This window comes from Eriocheir sinensis, chromosome 24 (assembly GCF_024679095.1).
Source record: "Eriocheir sinensis breed Jianghai 21 chromosome 24, ASM2467909v1, whole genome shotgun sequence".
NCBI lineage: Eukaryota > Metazoa > Arthropoda > Malacostraca > Decapoda > Varunidae > Eriocheir > Eriocheir sinensis.
The window spans coordinates 17,087,402-17,106,372 of record NC_066532.1 but is presented as its reverse complement, the minus strand read 5'-3'; the positions used below and the strand labels follow the sequence as shown (position 1 = coordinate 17,106,372).

The 18,971-nt window shown below is 42.2% G+C and overlaps 2 protein-coding genes across 21 annotated transcripts in view; both read right to left on the bottom strand.

Annotated features, from left to right (window-relative positions):
• Positions 1-3,518, bottom strand: part of LOC127002964 (ankyrin repeat domain-containing protein 10-like) — a 42,239-nt gene extending 38,721 nt beyond the window's left edge. For all 16 annotated transcript variants that reach the window (XR_007756775.1, XR_007756778.1, XR_007756782.1 and 13 more), the window contains exon 1: positions 3,179-3,518. Coding sequence is in view for 6 of the 16 variants with exons in the window: in XM_050869276.1 (XP_050725233.1) it covers positions 3,179-3,388 (210 nt within the window). In the remaining 10 variants the exon portion in view is untranslated. The remainder of the gene's footprint in view (positions 1-3,178) is intronic.
• Positions 3,519-7,461: 3,943 nt separating this feature from the next.
• Positions 7,462-18,971, bottom strand: part of LOC127002967 (uridine-cytidine kinase 2-like) — a 32,933-nt gene continuing 21,423 nt past the window's right edge. For 2 of the 5 annotated variants that reach the window (XM_050869289.1, XM_050869284.1), the window contains one exon: positions 10,468-11,769. In XM_050869289.1, the coding sequence (XP_050725246.1) occupies positions 11,639-11,769 (131 nt within the window). In that variant the 3' untranslated portion in view covers positions 10,468-11,638. Of the gene's footprint in view, positions 9,385-10,467; positions 11,770-12,821; positions 18,797-18,971 lie in introns of those variants that run through there. The other 3 variants (XM_050869285.1, XM_050869287.1, XM_050869288.1) reach the window with 3 other exon arrangements.

The following is an 18,971-nucleotide window of genomic DNA, read 5'->3' as shown; positions in this document are numbered from 1 at the left end:
ATATTTCATGACGATTTGCCGGTTCAAATTTCAATCAACAAACATTTTTCTTTAGTTGCATACGGTTATCAAGACAACCAACACCCTCAACAAGTGTTTCAAGTGTTTCTATCCGGATGGTTAATAGTTCTTCAGATTCAGACGGATTAAGACAAGGATGTAACTCCACTCGCGGCGGGGTCAAGAGGGCAAGTTCCTTTGTTTAAATCCTCCTGGCGCAACCCTCCCCCCTCCCTAAAAACATGCCATACACAAGCTACACTTCCGTACACGCGTGGTTGCAAGTCACGTAATGGAGGAGAAAGTGTGCCGTTTAAGTATGTGTGCACCAGTGTGTGTTTGTGAAGCAGGACGATGAACCCAAATAAAAGTGTTGGATGTTTTCGTTTGGTTAGATCCCTGTTGGATACGCCATTAGAACCAGCAACATCTCTTTAATTAACTCCCTCCTGAACACACCAACTTTTTTTTTGGCCTCGGTATATAATCTATGCTCCTCGTGGGGGAAGAAACCCAAAGCAACTTATATACTGACGTAACCAAACTTATTGATTCTTGCTTCAGATCTGGGGAAACCGATATGACATGCGATCAATACATCTCAACATCAGACTTCACCCTTTTTTTGGCTTCTCATTCTGTTTTGTTTACAGGAGTGGTGCATTGCGGGCTTTTTTTTATTGTGTTTTGCCCTTGAGCTGCTTCTTGTGCTGTAAAAAAAAATAAAAAAATAAAAGACGGCTTGTTTTTGGAAAGGATGTTTGTCACACTTACCACGTCAATATCTTCCTTATTTGTGCTAACAGTGTGTGGGTTGAATGAATCATCTCCCCCCCTTATGAAGAGGCCTACTACTATTAATAAAGAGAGAATACTAATGACGATAACACCAAATTCTCTCCTGATAACATCCCGGTCTAATAAACCTGCGATGGACAGGTCATTGTAAGCAGAGAATACTTCTCCGAATATAAATGTCAGTCGTAGCTCTTCTTTATTGCCGGTTTTGTCTTCATAGCATTTTAAGAGTTCAGATCCAAGCCAACGAGTAAGCCCCAAAGATAGGAACACGAGTCAGCCCACAGCTTGAGTCACGGAGCTGCAGAGTCCCACTTTCTCCCGCGTCGTGCATGCAGGGAAGGAGGGTTGGTGACTGGGCGAGTGGGCGGGGGATGCGCTAAGGGGGTGATGGGGCTGAGTCAGGCCCTTACAGTGGCGTCTCAAGGGAGGACAATAGCTGGAGGTGATGTCAAGCCGCGGCGTGCGATTGCCAACGTGTGGATGTTGTGGGGCGCAGTGGGCACTCATCCGGTAAGCCAGAGCGACGCGGCAGGTGGTGGGCGGGGCGTGGGGGCGCTGGCCGGCTGGGCAGCAACAGCCATGCATGCCGCACACGTGCCCGCACCCACAGCCGCCTGACGTGGAGGAAACACCGCAGCCCACGCTACGCTTTGGTTCAGCTCTCCCCTCCCCTCCCGCCCACACCCCCGACTACTCCCTTCCCGCCCCGTCCACCCCGATTTCCCACACACCCACCACACGGCACTTTCACAACACAGCTATAGGGGAAGCTGTTGTAACGAGTTCTGTGACGTAGATCATCACAACGAGAGAAAAGTTGGGCACCTTCACTCCTGTTTATGTTTGCATTGACTCCCAACCACCACGCCAACGCAACAACCGGCTGGCATGACTCGTGCGGACCCGTATGTGGGGGTGTTGACCTCAGCCCGACGAACGGTGCATGTATAGAGCCGCCCTCCTTTGGCCTGCTGCACCCCCGTTACGGGCAGCAGGGCAGGCAGGCAACTTTCGCCTCTTCATGTGACGTGCCAGGCCACGGGAAAGACTCCGGCCTTGTTCCGGGTAGGGGCTCCATGACTCCACGCTTAGCCCACCATGACCACCCACCCTCGGCCACCGGCGGGGCCTCGCTTGTCGCTGGCGGCTATAAACGTTTGTTGTGGCCGCGCCGCGTGTCAGCAAACGTTGGCGGTGTTCAGCGCGGCACTGCTCTTCAACTCAAGGCAATTAAAGGCGAACATGACACGTATAATTATCCCAGCATAAATAATTACTTAATCTCCTTGAATTGCGTGCCACATCCTTGCCTCTAAAAAAGTTTTCCTCTTACAGCCGCGGATGGCCTTGCTTGCTGCTGCGGCGTCAGATGAGTTTGGACTACTGCCTGCCCATAAAAGAAATCTATATTTATCTATATCTAACTGTATATGCATGCACTCGTAAAGGAAGGTATAATTTGTAATCAATAAACTTCACTATTACGCAGCTGGCAGCGATAATATATGACCAACATTCCAATGACATTGCAGGAATAATAATAATAATAATAATAATAATAATAATAATAATAATAATAATGACATCATGCAGCCAGTCCCCAAGCTGCCTGGGCCCGTGTTGTTGTTGTTGTTGCCGTGCGGGAGTGTTGCCGCGGCCCCGGGTTCTGGCAACTTTTGGCGGGAAGGCCCCGGGGCACGTCAGGCTGGGTGGCCGTGAGGGTGTGCGTGACTGAGGGCAGGGCAGGTGTGTGGGAAGGGAGGGCGAGGGTAGTGAACGTAACCGTGTAGGGGCGGGGTGAGGGGAGTGTTCGTCAACCCTTGCTGTGTACGTGTGTAAGCGTTGTTGTTGTTGTAGTTATTGATGTAGTGTGTGGGGCATGGTGTGGAGGGGGGGGGGGGGGGTTGAACGTGGCCAGGGGGGGTGAGCGAGGTGAAGGGGGTAGTGCTCAACTCCTTGCTGTATGTGTAAGCTCTGTTGCTGTTGTTGTTGTTGTAGTTCTTGACATTGCTGTATCGTGTGTGTGTGTGTGTGTGTGTGTGTGTGTGTGTGTAAGGGGTGTTGGGGTGAAGGGGGCGGTGCGGTGCTCGTCAATCCTTTAGTGAATATGTAAACTTTGTTGTTGTAGTTGTTGACGTTGCTGTAGTGTGTGTGTGTGTGTGTGTGTGTGTAAGAGGGGGTTTGGGGGGTTGGGTGAAGGGGGCGGTGCGGTGCTCGTCAATCCTTTAGTGAATATGTAAACTTTGTTGTTGTAGTTGTTGGCGTTGTTGTAGTGTGTGTGTGTGTGTGTGTGTGTGTGTGCACCGCCGCGCCGGGTACCCTCAGCAGCGGGGTGCGGGTCCGTCCGTCCGTCCGTGTGTCAAGCCGCAATACTCACCTTCCCGAAGTATGCCGCCCAGTGCGTAGGCGTCCACCCGTAATACGTGTCCTCCAGGGTGAGGTGGGCCTGTGTGGCGGCCTGCTGCAGGAGCGCCGAGAGGGCCGCCACATCCCCGTCCCGGCAGGCTCTATGCAGGGGGAAGTTCTTAGCCAGGCTCGCCTCGCTCATCACACTCCAGTTCCCGCTGTTCTGGTTGTCCACGGCCATTTCTGTTGCTTTGGTGATGTGATTTGAGGATGATAACAAAGGGCACCGCGATATTGCTGATTTTTAGGGACCACTGCTCGCACGTCCTCCCTCGCCGGCCGCTGAGCTAAGACAGATTCGTTCAATGGTGTGCCGGGTGCCGAGCTGCGTAGGGCGGCCTGGGACATGAACTTGAACCTTCATTTCTATGCCTTAAACTACATCACCGACCTCCAAAACACCTTAAAACAACTAATAGAACCGAATTTGAGGTGTATGGGGATTCACAAAGCTTAAAATCGCCTTATTCGCCAGTTGTCATCCCGGTGGTGTCCCGATTCCCGCATCCCTTCGCCGCTCCAAAGCTTTATAATTGCAGTCCTCGCGAGTTACAAAAAAATACGAATTAATAAATGAATGAACGACTGGGATTCCCGAGGCTTTCCCATGTACACGCCGATAACACCACGAACAACTTATAAAAAATACCTCTATGCTGTAAATAGGCATCTTACAACCTAGCAATAGCCTACTACATCGACCTGTACGTAAAGCTATACCTGTGGAAAATGCCAGGTATACTACTGTGCCTAAATCTATTAATAAACATGTAAAAATGACAGGCAGTTAAGAAATACCCGTTAGAGTCACCAAACCAGCTCCTGTGTTCCCTTTCCGTAGCAATATGAAACAAAGGATATCGTGAGAATTATATTAACCTGGTTGGCTTGACTACCTAATGAGCCACAGGTGATAGTCATTAGGATATGCAACACCTGTGCGGGGATGGATTACGTGGAAAAAGTGTCCCCAACGTTTGAATTCAGAGGTCCACTTCAAAGTCGAGGCGTGTGGGACCATTGTGTCTTTATGATTCCTTTGTTTTAAGTTGCAGGCGAGGGTTTTCTTATCTGTTTTCACGCTAATTCGTTTTTTATATCTGGTTTGAAAGTTAGATGTTGTAGGATTGGAGTTATTATTATTTTTTTATATATATAGTTGTATGTTAGCAGGACTGGGTAAGCTTGTAATGTCCCGGCCGGCCTTATGTGTGTGTGTGTGTGTGTGTGTGTGTACGTGTGTGTGTGTGTGAAAGGCCATCTCTCTCTCTCTCTCTCTCTCTCTCTCTCTCTCTCTCTCTCTCTCTCTGTGTGTGTGTGTGTGAGAGAGAGAGAGAGAGAGAGAGAGAGAGAGGAGAGAGACGATCGCGTTCTCATTTTGCTCCATGGCTTCACAATTTAAGTCTACAGTGAAATAATAATAATAATAATAATAATAATAATAATAATAATAATAATAATAATAATAATAATAATAATAATAATAATAATGGCAACTGGTACTCAATGATAAAACAGAACCTATTAACTATATATAACTTTTTACACGATATACTATCCATCCATCAAACAATTTCCTTTATGTATTTCAAAGAGTATTAATTTCTATAACTATTCAAATAACTGCACTTCATATATAACGTACATTGCATACGACCCTTTGACCACGAAGACGAATTAAGTAGTAAAGGGAAACATGTCGAGATAGGAAATAAAAATTGATTCTTAGATCGAAGCTGCGGAAGGGAGAATGTAATGGGATATATCGATTAGGAAATGTTGCAAATTGGAACAGGAAAGGTGCAAGGAATTAAGATAGAAGCGAAAAGGAAATGGCTTATGGATTAGTTAATTAGGACACGCTGCAAGCTGGTAGGGGTTGAGGAAAAAATATATAGGAGGTCTTGAAATGTAGAAGCGACAGTGTAAAAGGGTATTGTGGGTTGGTAAAAAAGTTATAAAAGGGAAGAAAAAATTAACGTATATAGCTGGTGTTGGAAGGTTGAAATGACAGTGCAATGGGAATTAAATATGGATTGCTTCGGAAATGTTGCAAGCTGGTTGAGGAAACGTATATAGCTAAAGTTGAAAGGTAAAAACGAGAATGAAATGGGTTATGGATTAGGAAATGGTGAAAACTGATAAAGGATAGGCTACGTGTATATAGCTATAGAATAAAATGGGTTGTGGATTAATTGGTTAGGAAATGCGTCTGGTTGAGGAAACGTAGGTATATGGCTTAAATTGAAAGGTATAAACGAGAATGAGAGAATGAGATAGGTGAATGTATATGTAAATCTCTGCTGATGTGAAGTCAGATATCTATATAGCTAGAGTTAACTGACATATATCTTACGGGAAACCTTGGATACCTTACCATAAATCAGTCAGCTATATGATGGTAAAGTAGGGTGTATAAGCTATATAGCTGCGCGTTGCTGCGGTGCTCATCTCCGAACCTATGACTCCCCCCCCCCCCCCCAACAAACACCTCTTATACTTATAGGGTCGTATTTTTAAACATTTCTGGGCCCAATGACACTTATTTGACAAGGCTTTGGTAAGAGTTGTGGGGATTTCCAGCTGTAGTTTTATGACCCTGGTGGTAGTTTGACCGTTCTTCTGTAACCAGGAACATAACATAGTCCTCAGAAGAACCCGACTAATCTCCTCTGTAGCCTTTAAAAATAATTGATGAGAGAACCGAAAACGTCTAACAAATCTACCATATACTCAACAGGAAATGCGCGCGTCAAATTAAGCCACGTTTTCTCGACCGGTCAAACTTGGCTTCGAATTCTTGAGGCTTTGAACTCTGTGTGTGCGTGTGTGTGTGTGTGTGTGTGTGTGTGTGTGTGTGTGAGCAGACTATTCCTGGCACCGTAGCTACGTAATCATTTTCTACGTTTATCAAGGGTAGCGCGGGACTTCTTCCTCGAGCTAAAGTCGCTATTTTGAGGGAAAGTTTGGAAAGTTTCGTTTAGTCGGCGCAACATCTGAGGTCATATGCCGGAGAGAGACAGAAGGGAAAGCACTGCTGGGTGGACAGGGGCGTAGGGTATCGGAAAAGCCGCCCAAATTTTTCCACTCCGCCCGGGAATCGAACCCGGGCGCTATTTTGAGGGCTGATCCGTGTACCGTGAAGCCATCCCTTGCACCAGAGCTATAAGACTGCAAAAAACCTGCAAAGATCTTTTATTTTCATTTACTTTAACATATTATAACTACAAGAGGAGAGTATCAGGACAACTCTCCTCCCGAAATTGACCTCTCATATGGCCACTCTACTTTTTTATGGTAGTGATTTGCCGGCTTTTTTTTCATTATTTTTTTTTTTTGCCCTTGATTTGTTTCCTTCACTGTAAAAAAAAAATGTATGTAAGGCTTTGTTTTTTGCTATTCGACATGATTTCTTGTTTATAACCCCCCCCAAAATAGATGATACATAAACTGATCACAAATGCGTTGATATATATTGTGAGATGGTTTACGTGAGTGATGATTTTTTCTCATTTTTCTCGCTTAGAGGAGCCTTTGAGAAACATGATCCCTGCAGCTACCGAGTTAAAACCTGCTCTCTTCTGTTTCCTTGCTTGCTGTTGTTTTCAATATACTACACTGTACTTCCTTTTACAGAAATCCAGCGCCTTACATTTTTTTCATACATCCTTGCATGGGATAGAAGTCCACTGACCTCTTCCCTTGTTGGTTCAATAGACTTCAAGTTTGCTGCTTTCAAATCATAGTTCTCGTGTCTTAAGCAGAGAATATGTTCACTTTTTCCCCCTCAAGACAATCACTTTACTTTTATTTTGTTGAACTTTCTTTGTGACCTTTTCTATGCCCCCCCCACCCCCCCCCAAAAAAAAAAGTGATCTGTAAACAAAACTTCCTGAGTCAGCAACACTCAAATTTCACAAACACGCACACATGAACAACCCTGAAACGCCTCCCTCTGCACACCTTCCCTGAGGGGCTGGGTCTAGCGGCTGAGTCTCCAGTTTTCGTTGTTCACACTCTCAGTCATTCTCCTCAACATTATCAAAGAATCTGATGAAAATAGTTACTATGGTCAAAGTCTTTATCATGACAACTTTCATTCAGTATACAGCACACACCAAGAAATCATATCTATATAGAAGTTCTACAGCCTTCAAGATGCAGGAGCTGTCACCGCCAGAGCCGTGGGTTTGGACAACAGATGGAAAACAGCACTGTACTTGAAAAACAATGGGCAAAAATAAACAGTAAGCATTATATTTTCACAAAAAAATCATCTTTATTCTGACACTCTTTCCTATGTACATGTTGTAGTCAACAGGCCCTTAGACAGAGACAAGACAACCCTGAAACATGTACCAAAGATTGCATCAGCAGAATGGACTTCACGGTGTGCCCCATTCTGCTGTGTTACAGTCCAGGGGTTCTCAAAACTGCAGTTTTCAATTATTATTGGTCATGTTTAACTATTACAACGTAAATGATTGCAGAATACCTTGAAGATTGGCTGCTTGTTTCCCTAACTGAGATAGTGTGACCTTGGTGCAAGTGTTGAGAGGCTGGAAGTGGCAGTGATTGTTATTTTAGACAATCAAGACTAGCATATGTTGGTACGGTAAAATACATTAATATGGCATAATTTTGTTATACACTCAAATGAACCACATTATTGGAAAGGAGTGCCTCCAAATTTGATGATTAACATGAAAAGTAATTGTGAATGATAAAACTGAAGCTTTTATTGTCACTCCTGGCTTCTCTGAACAATGTGTGAAGTCCTGCAACACATTCAAGGAGTGAAGAAGACAGGACTCATGACGGACCTCAAAGAAGGGCCGCCCAGTGCTGCAGATCATGTGCCAGAGCCTTTAAGAACCCCTGCTCTAGCGTTCACTCTTACTGAAAAATAGGTCCTGAGAGATGTTGTGAAAATTGTCATCTGAAATATTGCTATACCTAACATTTCTATTAGGGAAAATCATCTGGTTCTGCAGACATACATGAAAAGTCTTAAGTACAACCAAAATATTCACAATCCAAACGGGCTTGTTCATTCGCCACTCTTTGTATGCAAGAAACAAAAGCTTATTTTGTCTTGGCGTTTCACCACTGCACAAGGTGGGTTGAGGGGCATGAGGCACACGGTCTGTTGCATCCTTCATTTCTCTCGCCAGCCCGGGACAGGAGGCAAACTTCTAACACTGGGCACCTGTTACCACCTCAGTACAAGGGGTGTCAGTCCATCTCTGAGTGCTATTGTTCTATAGCCTTGGTGCTCTACCCTCAGGTCTTCATGTCTTGTTTCCAAGGATAACACCGGTATTCTTTCATGTGACGGTTCATAAAGCAAGGTTCCGCCAACATATTAAACCCAATATACCGCGTCTGTAGCATCACTATTCATTGTTTCTTGAATTTCTTAAACTGTTATTTTCTTTCACATTACATGCGTCACCTTAGGTTTCCTGACCACAGAAACAATTGATGGTTGAAATGCGAAACTGATCAGAGTTACAACTAAGGACTATCACAGACCACATATATACAATACTTGCCGTATGCCCCTAACATTATAAACATTTCATAAACTATATTTCTAGAACTAACTGCTTATTATTCTTTAAGAGAAAAGATTTATGTGACAGTCAAAATAAAGAGGAGCACAAAAGTGAGGGACATTTAGAGTAAAATAAAAATCGTTGGTCAACTAAATGACTGAATCATCCAAATGGCAAGTTAGGAAGTAAAGCAAAATAGTGCTGGGCAATATTGTGAGGGAGAAATTTAGTGAAGAAAAGTATTTAAAGCTGCAAAACCATAAATATTCTACATAAAATAATACTGAATCTTGCATAAATCTTGATATGTGCTCTTTTTACACCTTTTTTTACAATGGTTCTATCTCTACCTGTCTGCATAGCCTCCACTTAACCTTAATACTGTGATGTTCCTCGTCCCTACCACACGCTGTCAACACCATTCACTCACTGTGCCGAGATAGCCACTCCTCCAACAATGGCTGGGCGACGGGAGCCTCAGCAAACTGTTCTCAGGCACTGAACTGAAGTATTGTGTTGTGTTCCTCACTGTGGCGCGGTGTGAGGGTGATCATGGTGGAACTGTCTGCCATACCGGGGAAATGGAGATGAGGATGAGAATGATGATGATGATGATACTCTCTGAAAAAGAAATACTGTTGGTTCCTTTCTATGTATGAGCCAAATAGAAGAAAAAGAAGAAGAAGAAGAAGAAGAAGAAGAAGAAGAAGAAGAGTTTGTCATAGTTTATAGTCCTTCAAAAAGAAAAAGAAAAAAGGAGTCACAAACTTTTACATTCAGTTGCCGACAGTAATTATGTATTGAGCTTCGTAGAAACGCCGAACGGAAGGAACTCTTTCATAAGCATTCGACTGTGATAACGAGAAAATCGATGGTGATGCTAAAAAATTGTGCTGTTAACGATGCATAGGAGACAAAAAATATGATGAGAAGTATGGAAAGAGAAGAACTAAACAGAGGTGGAAAATTGATGTTAAAAATTGTCCCACAGGAGATGTATGGGAGGAGATAAAACATGCAAAGAAGTAGGGAAAGAAGAAAACGAAAGAGGCGGAAAGATGAAGTTAGAACAAGATAGGAGACAAAAAATATAGTGAGAAGTAGGGAAAGAGAAGAACTAAAGAGAGAGGAAAGTTGGTGTCAGATATTGTACCATGGAATAGGAAGAGGAGTTGAAAGTTATGTAAAGAAATAACCAAGGAAACAAAATAAAGGGTGGAAAATTGATGCTGTAGAAATTGAGCTACGGAAAAAAAAGGCAAAGAAACGGACTGAAGAGAGGTGGAAAGTTGATGTCAGATACTGTACCATGGAATAAGAAGAGGAGTTGAAAGTTATGTAAAGAAATAACCAAGGAAACAAAATAAAGAGGTGGAAAATTGATGCTGTAGAAATTGAGCTATGGGGGAAAAAAAAGCAAAGAAACGGACTGAAAAGAGGTGGAAAGCTGATGACCCGACCTTGATTTCACTGCATATATACCACTCACCCGACACTAAACAGAACCAGAACCACAGAATAGAACTGAATTGGGTCACCTTTACCACACATGCCATATTGCCACCATAAGACCCACACAAAATTCATACCGATGCTGATACAATGGTGATTTTTCTGCTCGAGGTACTTTTTTGAGATCTCGACCATACCCAGAGCACACACACACACACACAAGGAAAACACTATTGTAATCACTATCGATATGAGTTTCAAGCGTCTCTTTTGGTAGCAACGTGGCAGCTATGATGAAGCTGGCCACACTCTTCTACTCTACGCCTCCGAACAAAACTACACCTTACATGAACGATGGAGAAATTTCATAAGTTTAAGGTTACAAGTGTTGGTGCAAAATGGTTTCTAAATGCCGTTTCGCTGTAGCTGCCTTGGTAGGGTTATACAAAAGGTCACGTGCGTTCCTTTAGGCAGGAGATACGTAGTGGTTGTGCTTTTGTTCTTTATTAGTGTCCGTTTCCGTGCCTCACTTCCGTCATGACTTTCCGCAACATACGCCAGATTGCTTAAAAGTCATATTAGTCTTCTTCAAGAATACTGTGGCTGATTAGTCTTTTTTTACCCAGTTTTTAAGGCGTGGTTGGTTAGTTTTGTTGGCTTTTTTCTCCTTTACGATTGAGTTTGAAATATGTCAACATAACTCTGTGAAAATCCAACACTTCTAACCAACTCCATCTCAATAGTCGCACCAGCCACATCACTGTTCATGAATACTAATACGAGTTGAAAAATTCTGGCGAAAGTATAAATTCCAAGGCATGAGTGAGGCAGCGTTCTCGTCACAGGCTTTGGGTGTGCATCAAGCAACACACACAACAGCCTTCAAGGAAAAACTGTCTGTCTGTTCTCCTTCTCTAAGACCACATGAACAGTTATCCCGACACAGAGGACGGAGAAATAAAAGTGTCCGTGGGTGTGTGAAGTGTATACGTGGTGTGGAAATGCAGAGTGAAAATTTTGAGTTTGGTCTTAGAAAGGAAAGTCACTTTGAATTTATGAGGCCTCCTTCATCAGAGCACTTCTTTGTTTTCCAGGCCATGGCAAAATATGTTCAAAATCCCCTCCAACATCAGTCTTTTCTTTGCCTTCATGTAGGAAAGCAGTGTATGAGAATATACTTTAGATGGACTATATTAATTCATAAACTTTTCCTGAACTAAAAATCTTGATCTACACTTCTGTAAATATATATTAAAAGGCTTTAAATATCTTCATACTTATCAACAAGTGACCCTAACACTCTGAGGAATCCCAACCCTTCATGCCAGTAACAGAAGTGGCCAAAATCAGCTTCAGTAGGAAATCAGTGTGCCCAAGGCTACACCGCCCTGGACCAGACACACGCCCTAGGAGCCCCGACCTTAGTGTGGCCGCTTGAAAAAGTTGTCAGAGTTGTGTCGCGTCCGCTTGAGGTGGTGGCGCTGGTCCTCATCCTCCAGCTGGCCCGGCCGCAGGATGTCCCGGATGTGCTGCACGATGAGGTCGATGGCCACTGCAAGGAGACAAACACATCACTGTGGACGGATGACAAGGCAGCGGTGATATTACTCAGTAACAAGCTGACCTCACTCACAAAGTTATTTTAAGCAAAAGTATGGATATACTAATATATATATATATATATATATATATATATATATATATATATATATATATATATATATATATATATATATATATATATATATATATATATATATATATATATATATATATATATATATATATATATAGTTCTTTCTTTACTAGGAACACATATTGTTATGTTACCTTCTGGCAAACAGCTCTACAAATTACATGAAAATAAACAGTAAATAAAGCAACTCACCTCAAGGTCTGCTGCTTCTGTCTCCAACATTATTACAAGGTCGACAGAAAGCAATCATGTATAGGGATGAAAATCATGTATATATATATATATATATATATATATATATATATATATATATATATATATATATATATATATATATATATATATATATATATATATATATATATATATATGAAGAAGCATCTTATAATTTTCCATTACAAACTATAATGTTTGATTGCTTTCTGTCAGCCTGAGTGAAGTACAGAGTTGGTGTGCGTCACAAGTGTGTTCTGTACAGCCTAGGCTAGGGAAGCAGGTCCAGTGCACACACTAGTAAGGGTCTGAGTCCCGGCTCTGACCAGCAAAGGTAAACATTTTGCAATAGAAATCAAACTGCATTTGTAAAGCCAACTACCAACGCAACATTACAGGCCAGCACGATGAATGGTGACCACCTGATAGTGACAGTGAAAACTATGAAAACACTGCTTCAGGAAACACTTGTTTACAGTCGTCCCCGCACACTGACAGCCTCAGGGCTCAAGGCCAGTGAATGAAAACACCATAAACTGTAAGTTATAATAAGAGTACATGAGACTGCTGTGATGCATATCCTATCTGTGGAGCATTTCCTGAACTTGTGAGTTGCCTACTGATGATGGTCTAAATGTTGGGGACAACTGTATATGACACTGTACAAATATCTTGGAGGCCAATAAAACGACCTATTCTGCTTCGTAAAAACTATTTACTGTCAATATAATCGTCTACACTCTATGTATGCGTATACTGATGTACATTATCTTCCTCGTCCTGTAAGCATAAACCTCAGCAAATGGTATAACATTACCCCAAACCATGAACACAAAGATTTTAAGAGGAAGTGCAGCGCTGCGTCACAAAATTATATGAGTATGCATGAATGGTTAGCCTGCGAATGAGCTCCTGTTTGATTCACACACACACACACACACACACACTGTGCCACTAAAAATATCCCCCACACTAGTGTGGTAATGGGATGAGCCTCCACTGGCCGTGGGTTGTGGGTGAAGCGTTCATCCCCACAACTCTTTGTTGGTGTGCTCAAGGTGCCGTCTGTGACGAAGTCAACAGGTTTTTTTTTCAAGAACATTATAATATAAGGTTTATATTACTGTTTCTGTGTTTGACTGGATATGCATTACTGAGGGAAGGTTAACATGCATGGAACTTAAAACAAAATAGCAACACGTCCAAAAAGGGCTGGCCAGATAGTCTTTGAGGTGTGTTAACACTGGGCCGTCATGTTTTCCATTGTACACATTTAATTAATTTCTCCTTGCCCAGAATATATCAACATACAGTCCAATTTATCACTTAGATCAAAGCTCTTATTTTTATTATCTTATGATTGTTTATATTAAATTTTGTATATCAATTAACACTCCTGGACTTGTGGCAAGGAGCAGACCCAGCAGAAACTGAATGTGTCACAGTGAGGCTTCATAACAGCCACCGTTTTGCCCTCACCTCCTCTTTCACTGAGGCCACACAGGAACCACTGGAAGTGCCAGCCCGCTGCACTCTGCTGCACAGAGTTGGCGGCAACCTGATCCCGTCACCATGAACCACACTCAGTGATGTAAATGAGGCGTCAAATTCTTAATGCCAGATGATTGAGAACAAAAGCATTATGAATAATGAAACACAGGTTAATGATATCTATTACCTTTATAAAATACTGCTTCATAGTGAGCATATGTATATACCCAGCATGCATTATATCATGACATATACTGATACAGTGTCTTGTGGCTTTGGCTGAGCACTGATGATGAGTCTGCCATTATCTTGCCTTTCAAACACTTAACAATTAGCAGTAATGAATAAATGAGAAACTATTACTCTTTCAAGATAATAAAGAGCTATGGATTGCTCCATGTGAGGATGTCATCCAAGCTCCAGAAACATCTCACATTTTTATGACCTTTTTCCACAGTAAGCAATGTAAGATAATGCAAATGTTTCCCTCTTAGGGAAAAATCATAATATTGGAGTTCGCTACCCATCACAAGAGAATGTGTTGCACACATACATGCACAGAAACATGCACAATCTCATGCTTACACACACACACATACATACATGCACACCCACACCCACAACTGAGGTGCGTATGTAAAGTCAGTGTACATGTGGACTGTTTTGTCTTAGAACATTATCTGTTTGGAATTTGCTTGTGTGTGGAGAGGTGTGGCGAGTGGGTGTGTGGTGACTGGAACGTGTGAGAGATGAGGCGGCACAGTCTTGTTAATGTTGGTGTAATGCACTACTTTGTTTCCTTCAGTTAAGTAATGTTACTTCTAGATTCTCACTGAACCCAAGTTTCATTCGCAAGCATGCAGTTGACCAAAAGGAAAATAGGGAGGACAAACTGAATGGAAAATTTGTGGAGTAGCCTCCGTAACACTAAATAAGATGAATAATACGAGTGCACCACGAGTGATGCTGTTAGTGTCCCAAGCACAGGACACGGGTGGAGCAACCAGCAGGTGAGCCTGGTGCATGTCCCCCAAGCACTGCCTTTCTTGTGCATCCCAAGAATATCAATCACGTTAATTGTTATATGGCATAGACATGTTTTGGGTTTTGTTTTAGTACAAAACATGGCAATAGGATATGATGCTTTTAACCACATTAGTAAAGTATTAAATGCTGCTGAAAATATCATACTGGCTTGGGCCAGGATGATAAATCATTGCTCACAATTTTAATTTGTATATTAGCCCAAATAAGCATCTTTTAGTCCCCTTCTCACAGCCACCAGGTCTCTGAGTGACCCGTTGGTCACCGCCAAGTTAACACACTGTGGCGTGCAGAGAGTGGAGGTTCTTAAGGCAGCGGTTACACCGCCACAACCTTGCAAAGTTCAAAGCATAAACTAAGTTTAGTCATGTCTTATTTTTCAAGACCAGTCATGAGATGTTGACATGAGTCTACCGGGGAAACTAGAGTTAAACAAAACTCATGTTGGTGGGCCTCTGTGGAAAGTAAATCAGGAGGACAGCAACTGATGGATTTCAAGAGAAAGTAAATTTGGAGGCATTGGTAATCATGCATGAGAATTAGTTAACACTGCCAACAAAACTGGACCATTGATAAATTAATATTTTCATGCAGTAAGTACAGCCAGTCTATAATCTTTAAAGGAGGTTGAAAAATGCACTGGCAAGGAACGGAGTGTTTCTAGTGAAAAAAGTGGCATCATCATCATGCAAGCTGATCTTCTATGTAACATTCAATCACTAACCGTCAATATAAAATGGCCATAACTAAACATAATCTAAAATTGGTATAATTTCACAATTATTATGATCAATCAAAGTCACTACAAAACAACTGCAAAGCACAACCTTAATACTCATTCCTCTATCTACAAGTGTGTCAATGGTAGTTCCCTGATATGTTGCCGTGTGTGTGTGCTCTGACACTCACTAACCAGGAATAAAATCATGGCATGTTTCTGAGTGGCCTTGGCATGCACGGACCAGGATGCAACATATTGTTAGCAATGGGAAGAAAAATGAAATGGTGTAATGTCACAGAATTATAAAACACACAATTATGAAGATTCCTTTACACACACTTCAAATTAATTTGGATATCACTTAATTTTCACTTTTGCTCCAGAGTGCCAATAATTACTCTATAAAGCTTTCTTGGGCAGACTGAGATGCTTCTGACATGGGAAAAAATCTACCCGGCCGTCCTGAGACTGAGCGACACATCAGAAGGTTGGGAAGGAAGGAGGAAAAGATACTGTCCTCAGGAGTCCCATGGAATCAAGGATCAATGATGTTATAGGTTTTCAGCTCTCATCTTGTTGGCATTCTTTAAAATTCACATCCAATGAGATATTCTGCATATATTTCAATATGATTTAATGTCATCAAATGACAAGCTGCCCGGGAAAGAGTAATTGTGACAGGGAGTGAGTAACTCTGTGATGAAGGACTTTCTGATGGTTCATTGTTTCCATCAAGCAAGACTTTAGAAATCCCAACAAATATGAGGCTCCACAAGCATGTGTCATTTACTAACATTTTTTATTGTTGGAACAAACATTATCAATTTGTAATGAGCAATAATGGCAGCAACCTGTGGTGTAACCCTGCTTTTTGTGCCTCCATTGAGAGGAGAGGAGAGGGGGAAGACAAGAGAGAGCAAGAGCGAGAGAGAGAGAGAGAGAGACTGTTCAAGGTCCACACTGCATAATGAGACACGACAGGCTTGTCCCTGCCCCATGGCCCCCCCGAGGCACACACCTCCCGCTGCCTTCCTCCCCACACTAACAGCACGCAAAAAAACTAACACCTCAGGAAAGAGTTGAGGCGTTGAGCTGGTGAATAGAAAATTAGTTTTTACTTTTTTGTTTATTGCCAATTTTCTTGATATAAAATTAAAATTATTGTACCTACTGTAATGATTATATCAAATATTGCACATATGTCTGGAAGAAATATGAATATGGTTGGTCTGGCCTTGGCTGAGTGTGCGTGTGTCACACAGCCTGGCGGTGTGCTGGTGAGGCAGTGAATGACTGGTGATGCGCGGGCACTTGTCAATATCAAAGACAGTGTAGCAGGGATGAGCTCACCAAAACAATGCTTTGAGGCAATAACAGCTTACAGCTATAATACTTTAAATAATAACAATGATGAATCCATCAAAACAAAGCTTTGGTTTGCATTTTCCTGAACCGTGGTCATGACCACCAAGTCTCAGGCCGTCAGTCATTTAAAAACACCGTGAGCACAAGAGTGGCCGCATCACTGCCAGGTCACAGGGACAACACACGCACACTTAGCTCTGGCTCTCTACACCTTTCTAAAGTTCAAGTCAGCAATTTACAACAGTCAGTGACAATGCCGAGTCCTCAGTGATTCAGTGAGATAATTACAAAATACTAGACACGACTTCACGGCAGGGCAACACACAACAACAAACACAAACACATCAATGATTTAGATTGTCAGGAATGAATTTATGCTGATTTTTTTAAGGTCATTATTCTGAGACTGTGACTCAGGGAATTGATATTGCCCAGACCTTACTTGTCAGTGAGTCACATCTCATGTCAATGTCATACTTATACTGACTCCTGCTTTGCCAGGGCGGTGCCTGGCCGTGACAGTGCAGTCTGTGCCGGTACAGGCGCACGGAGGCTTGAGTTTTAACATTCGAAGGATTCAAAATTTAGAGTAAAAGGTAACAAGCTTGAATCTCACATCATGGATCCTAAACTCATGTGTTGTCATGAACAAACAAACAAAGGGTTTTGCTGCTTGTACCACGACTGTGAATACTGGAATGAAGTTTCTCTATAAAAATGATTTCAAACTTATGAGAGTGCAGAGTAACTCTTAACCACTGTTCTGCATGGGAAGAGAGGTGAAGGTAGCAAATGACAACTAAGATTACCAAAGGCTTTAAATTAAATGCATTAAAATACAGGGGTGAAACAACCCGCCCTTAAAACATAATCAGCAGAACAACTATTCAAAATTTCAGTTGTGAAGACAGAAATGAAGAATATTTGCACTGAGGCAAAACGTCAGTCATTTAAAATACAGTGAAGAACATGAAAGCATGAAAGGTATTGTGGCTGTGACGTACTGACCTATTCTTTTAAATTAGCATAAAAAATAAAAATGAACCACAAAAAAAGCTGTGACTGTGGCCGGGCCCTGACTGAGTCTTCCTGCGGGGCCACAGTCACCATGCCTTGGGCTCTCATCAGGGGCCCGGAGTATAAGTTGGGGGCCACCTTATACTTTGGGTTGTTCGTTTCCCTTAACTTTGCTACCAACACATCAATATGGATTGCTATTATATACTGTTGTTAATGTCAGCTTGAAACAAGTGATTACAATCTATGCTATGTCTCCTAGCAACACTGGCATACCTACAAAACATATCATTGAACATCAGAATGTAAAAATTCTGAGGTATTGGGTGATACAGGTTTTCAAAACTTAATATATAAAAAAACTGTATAAAAATATAATCAAAAACTTTTCTGTGAAGGCAATTTGCTGTCTCATGGAGGTGAGCAGATTGTGCTGTCTGAAGGCCTGAAAAGACTGTCTGGTGGGTTTTGAGCTTGGCTTCTCTTGAATGTCACAGATTGTGCATTACAAGTCCCTATTACTTCAGTGTGTGTGTGTGTGTGTGTGTGTGTGTGTGTGTGTGTGTGTGTGTGTGTGTTTTGGCAAATTTTTACTGCTTCCTGCTTCCTCTGTGCCATCAGTGGTTTCCTCGGTGTAACTTATCAACAGTTTGTACTGCAGACAATGTGGGTAGGAAGAACTATTGGTCTGAGCATGTGAAAATATTAAAAAAATATATGTTAAAAACCTTAATGTACTAAGACATTAACTGAACATGAAAAACTATAACGTCCGAGTATCTTGGAAATAATGAGCTTGGCAAGCACACCCCAGCCCTCCACCCCTGGAGGGTAGCTACATGTGGTAGACAATGCGATTAAGGCTGATACAAAAATAAACAAGTCTGGGTCTGCCTTTCCTGCAAGTCTTTGCTTATCGGATCTTAGAATCAGAGTTTGATCGTGATCTTTGGTGAGTCCCGTTTCCGGAGCCATTTCCTGAGCGGTCGTTGACAATCTCTTGGATATGCTGCACTATAAGGTTAATGGCAACTGTAAGGCAAGCAAAGAGCATGGCAGGCTAATTAGTTTCATTCTTGGAGAGGGTAAAAAAATCTATGCAGAGACTGAGAGGACACCAAACACAACTTCTTACAAACTGTCCCAACAGCTGGAGAGGATATCCTCTTAAAATATTTCAGGTACAACAAAACATACCTGCACAACA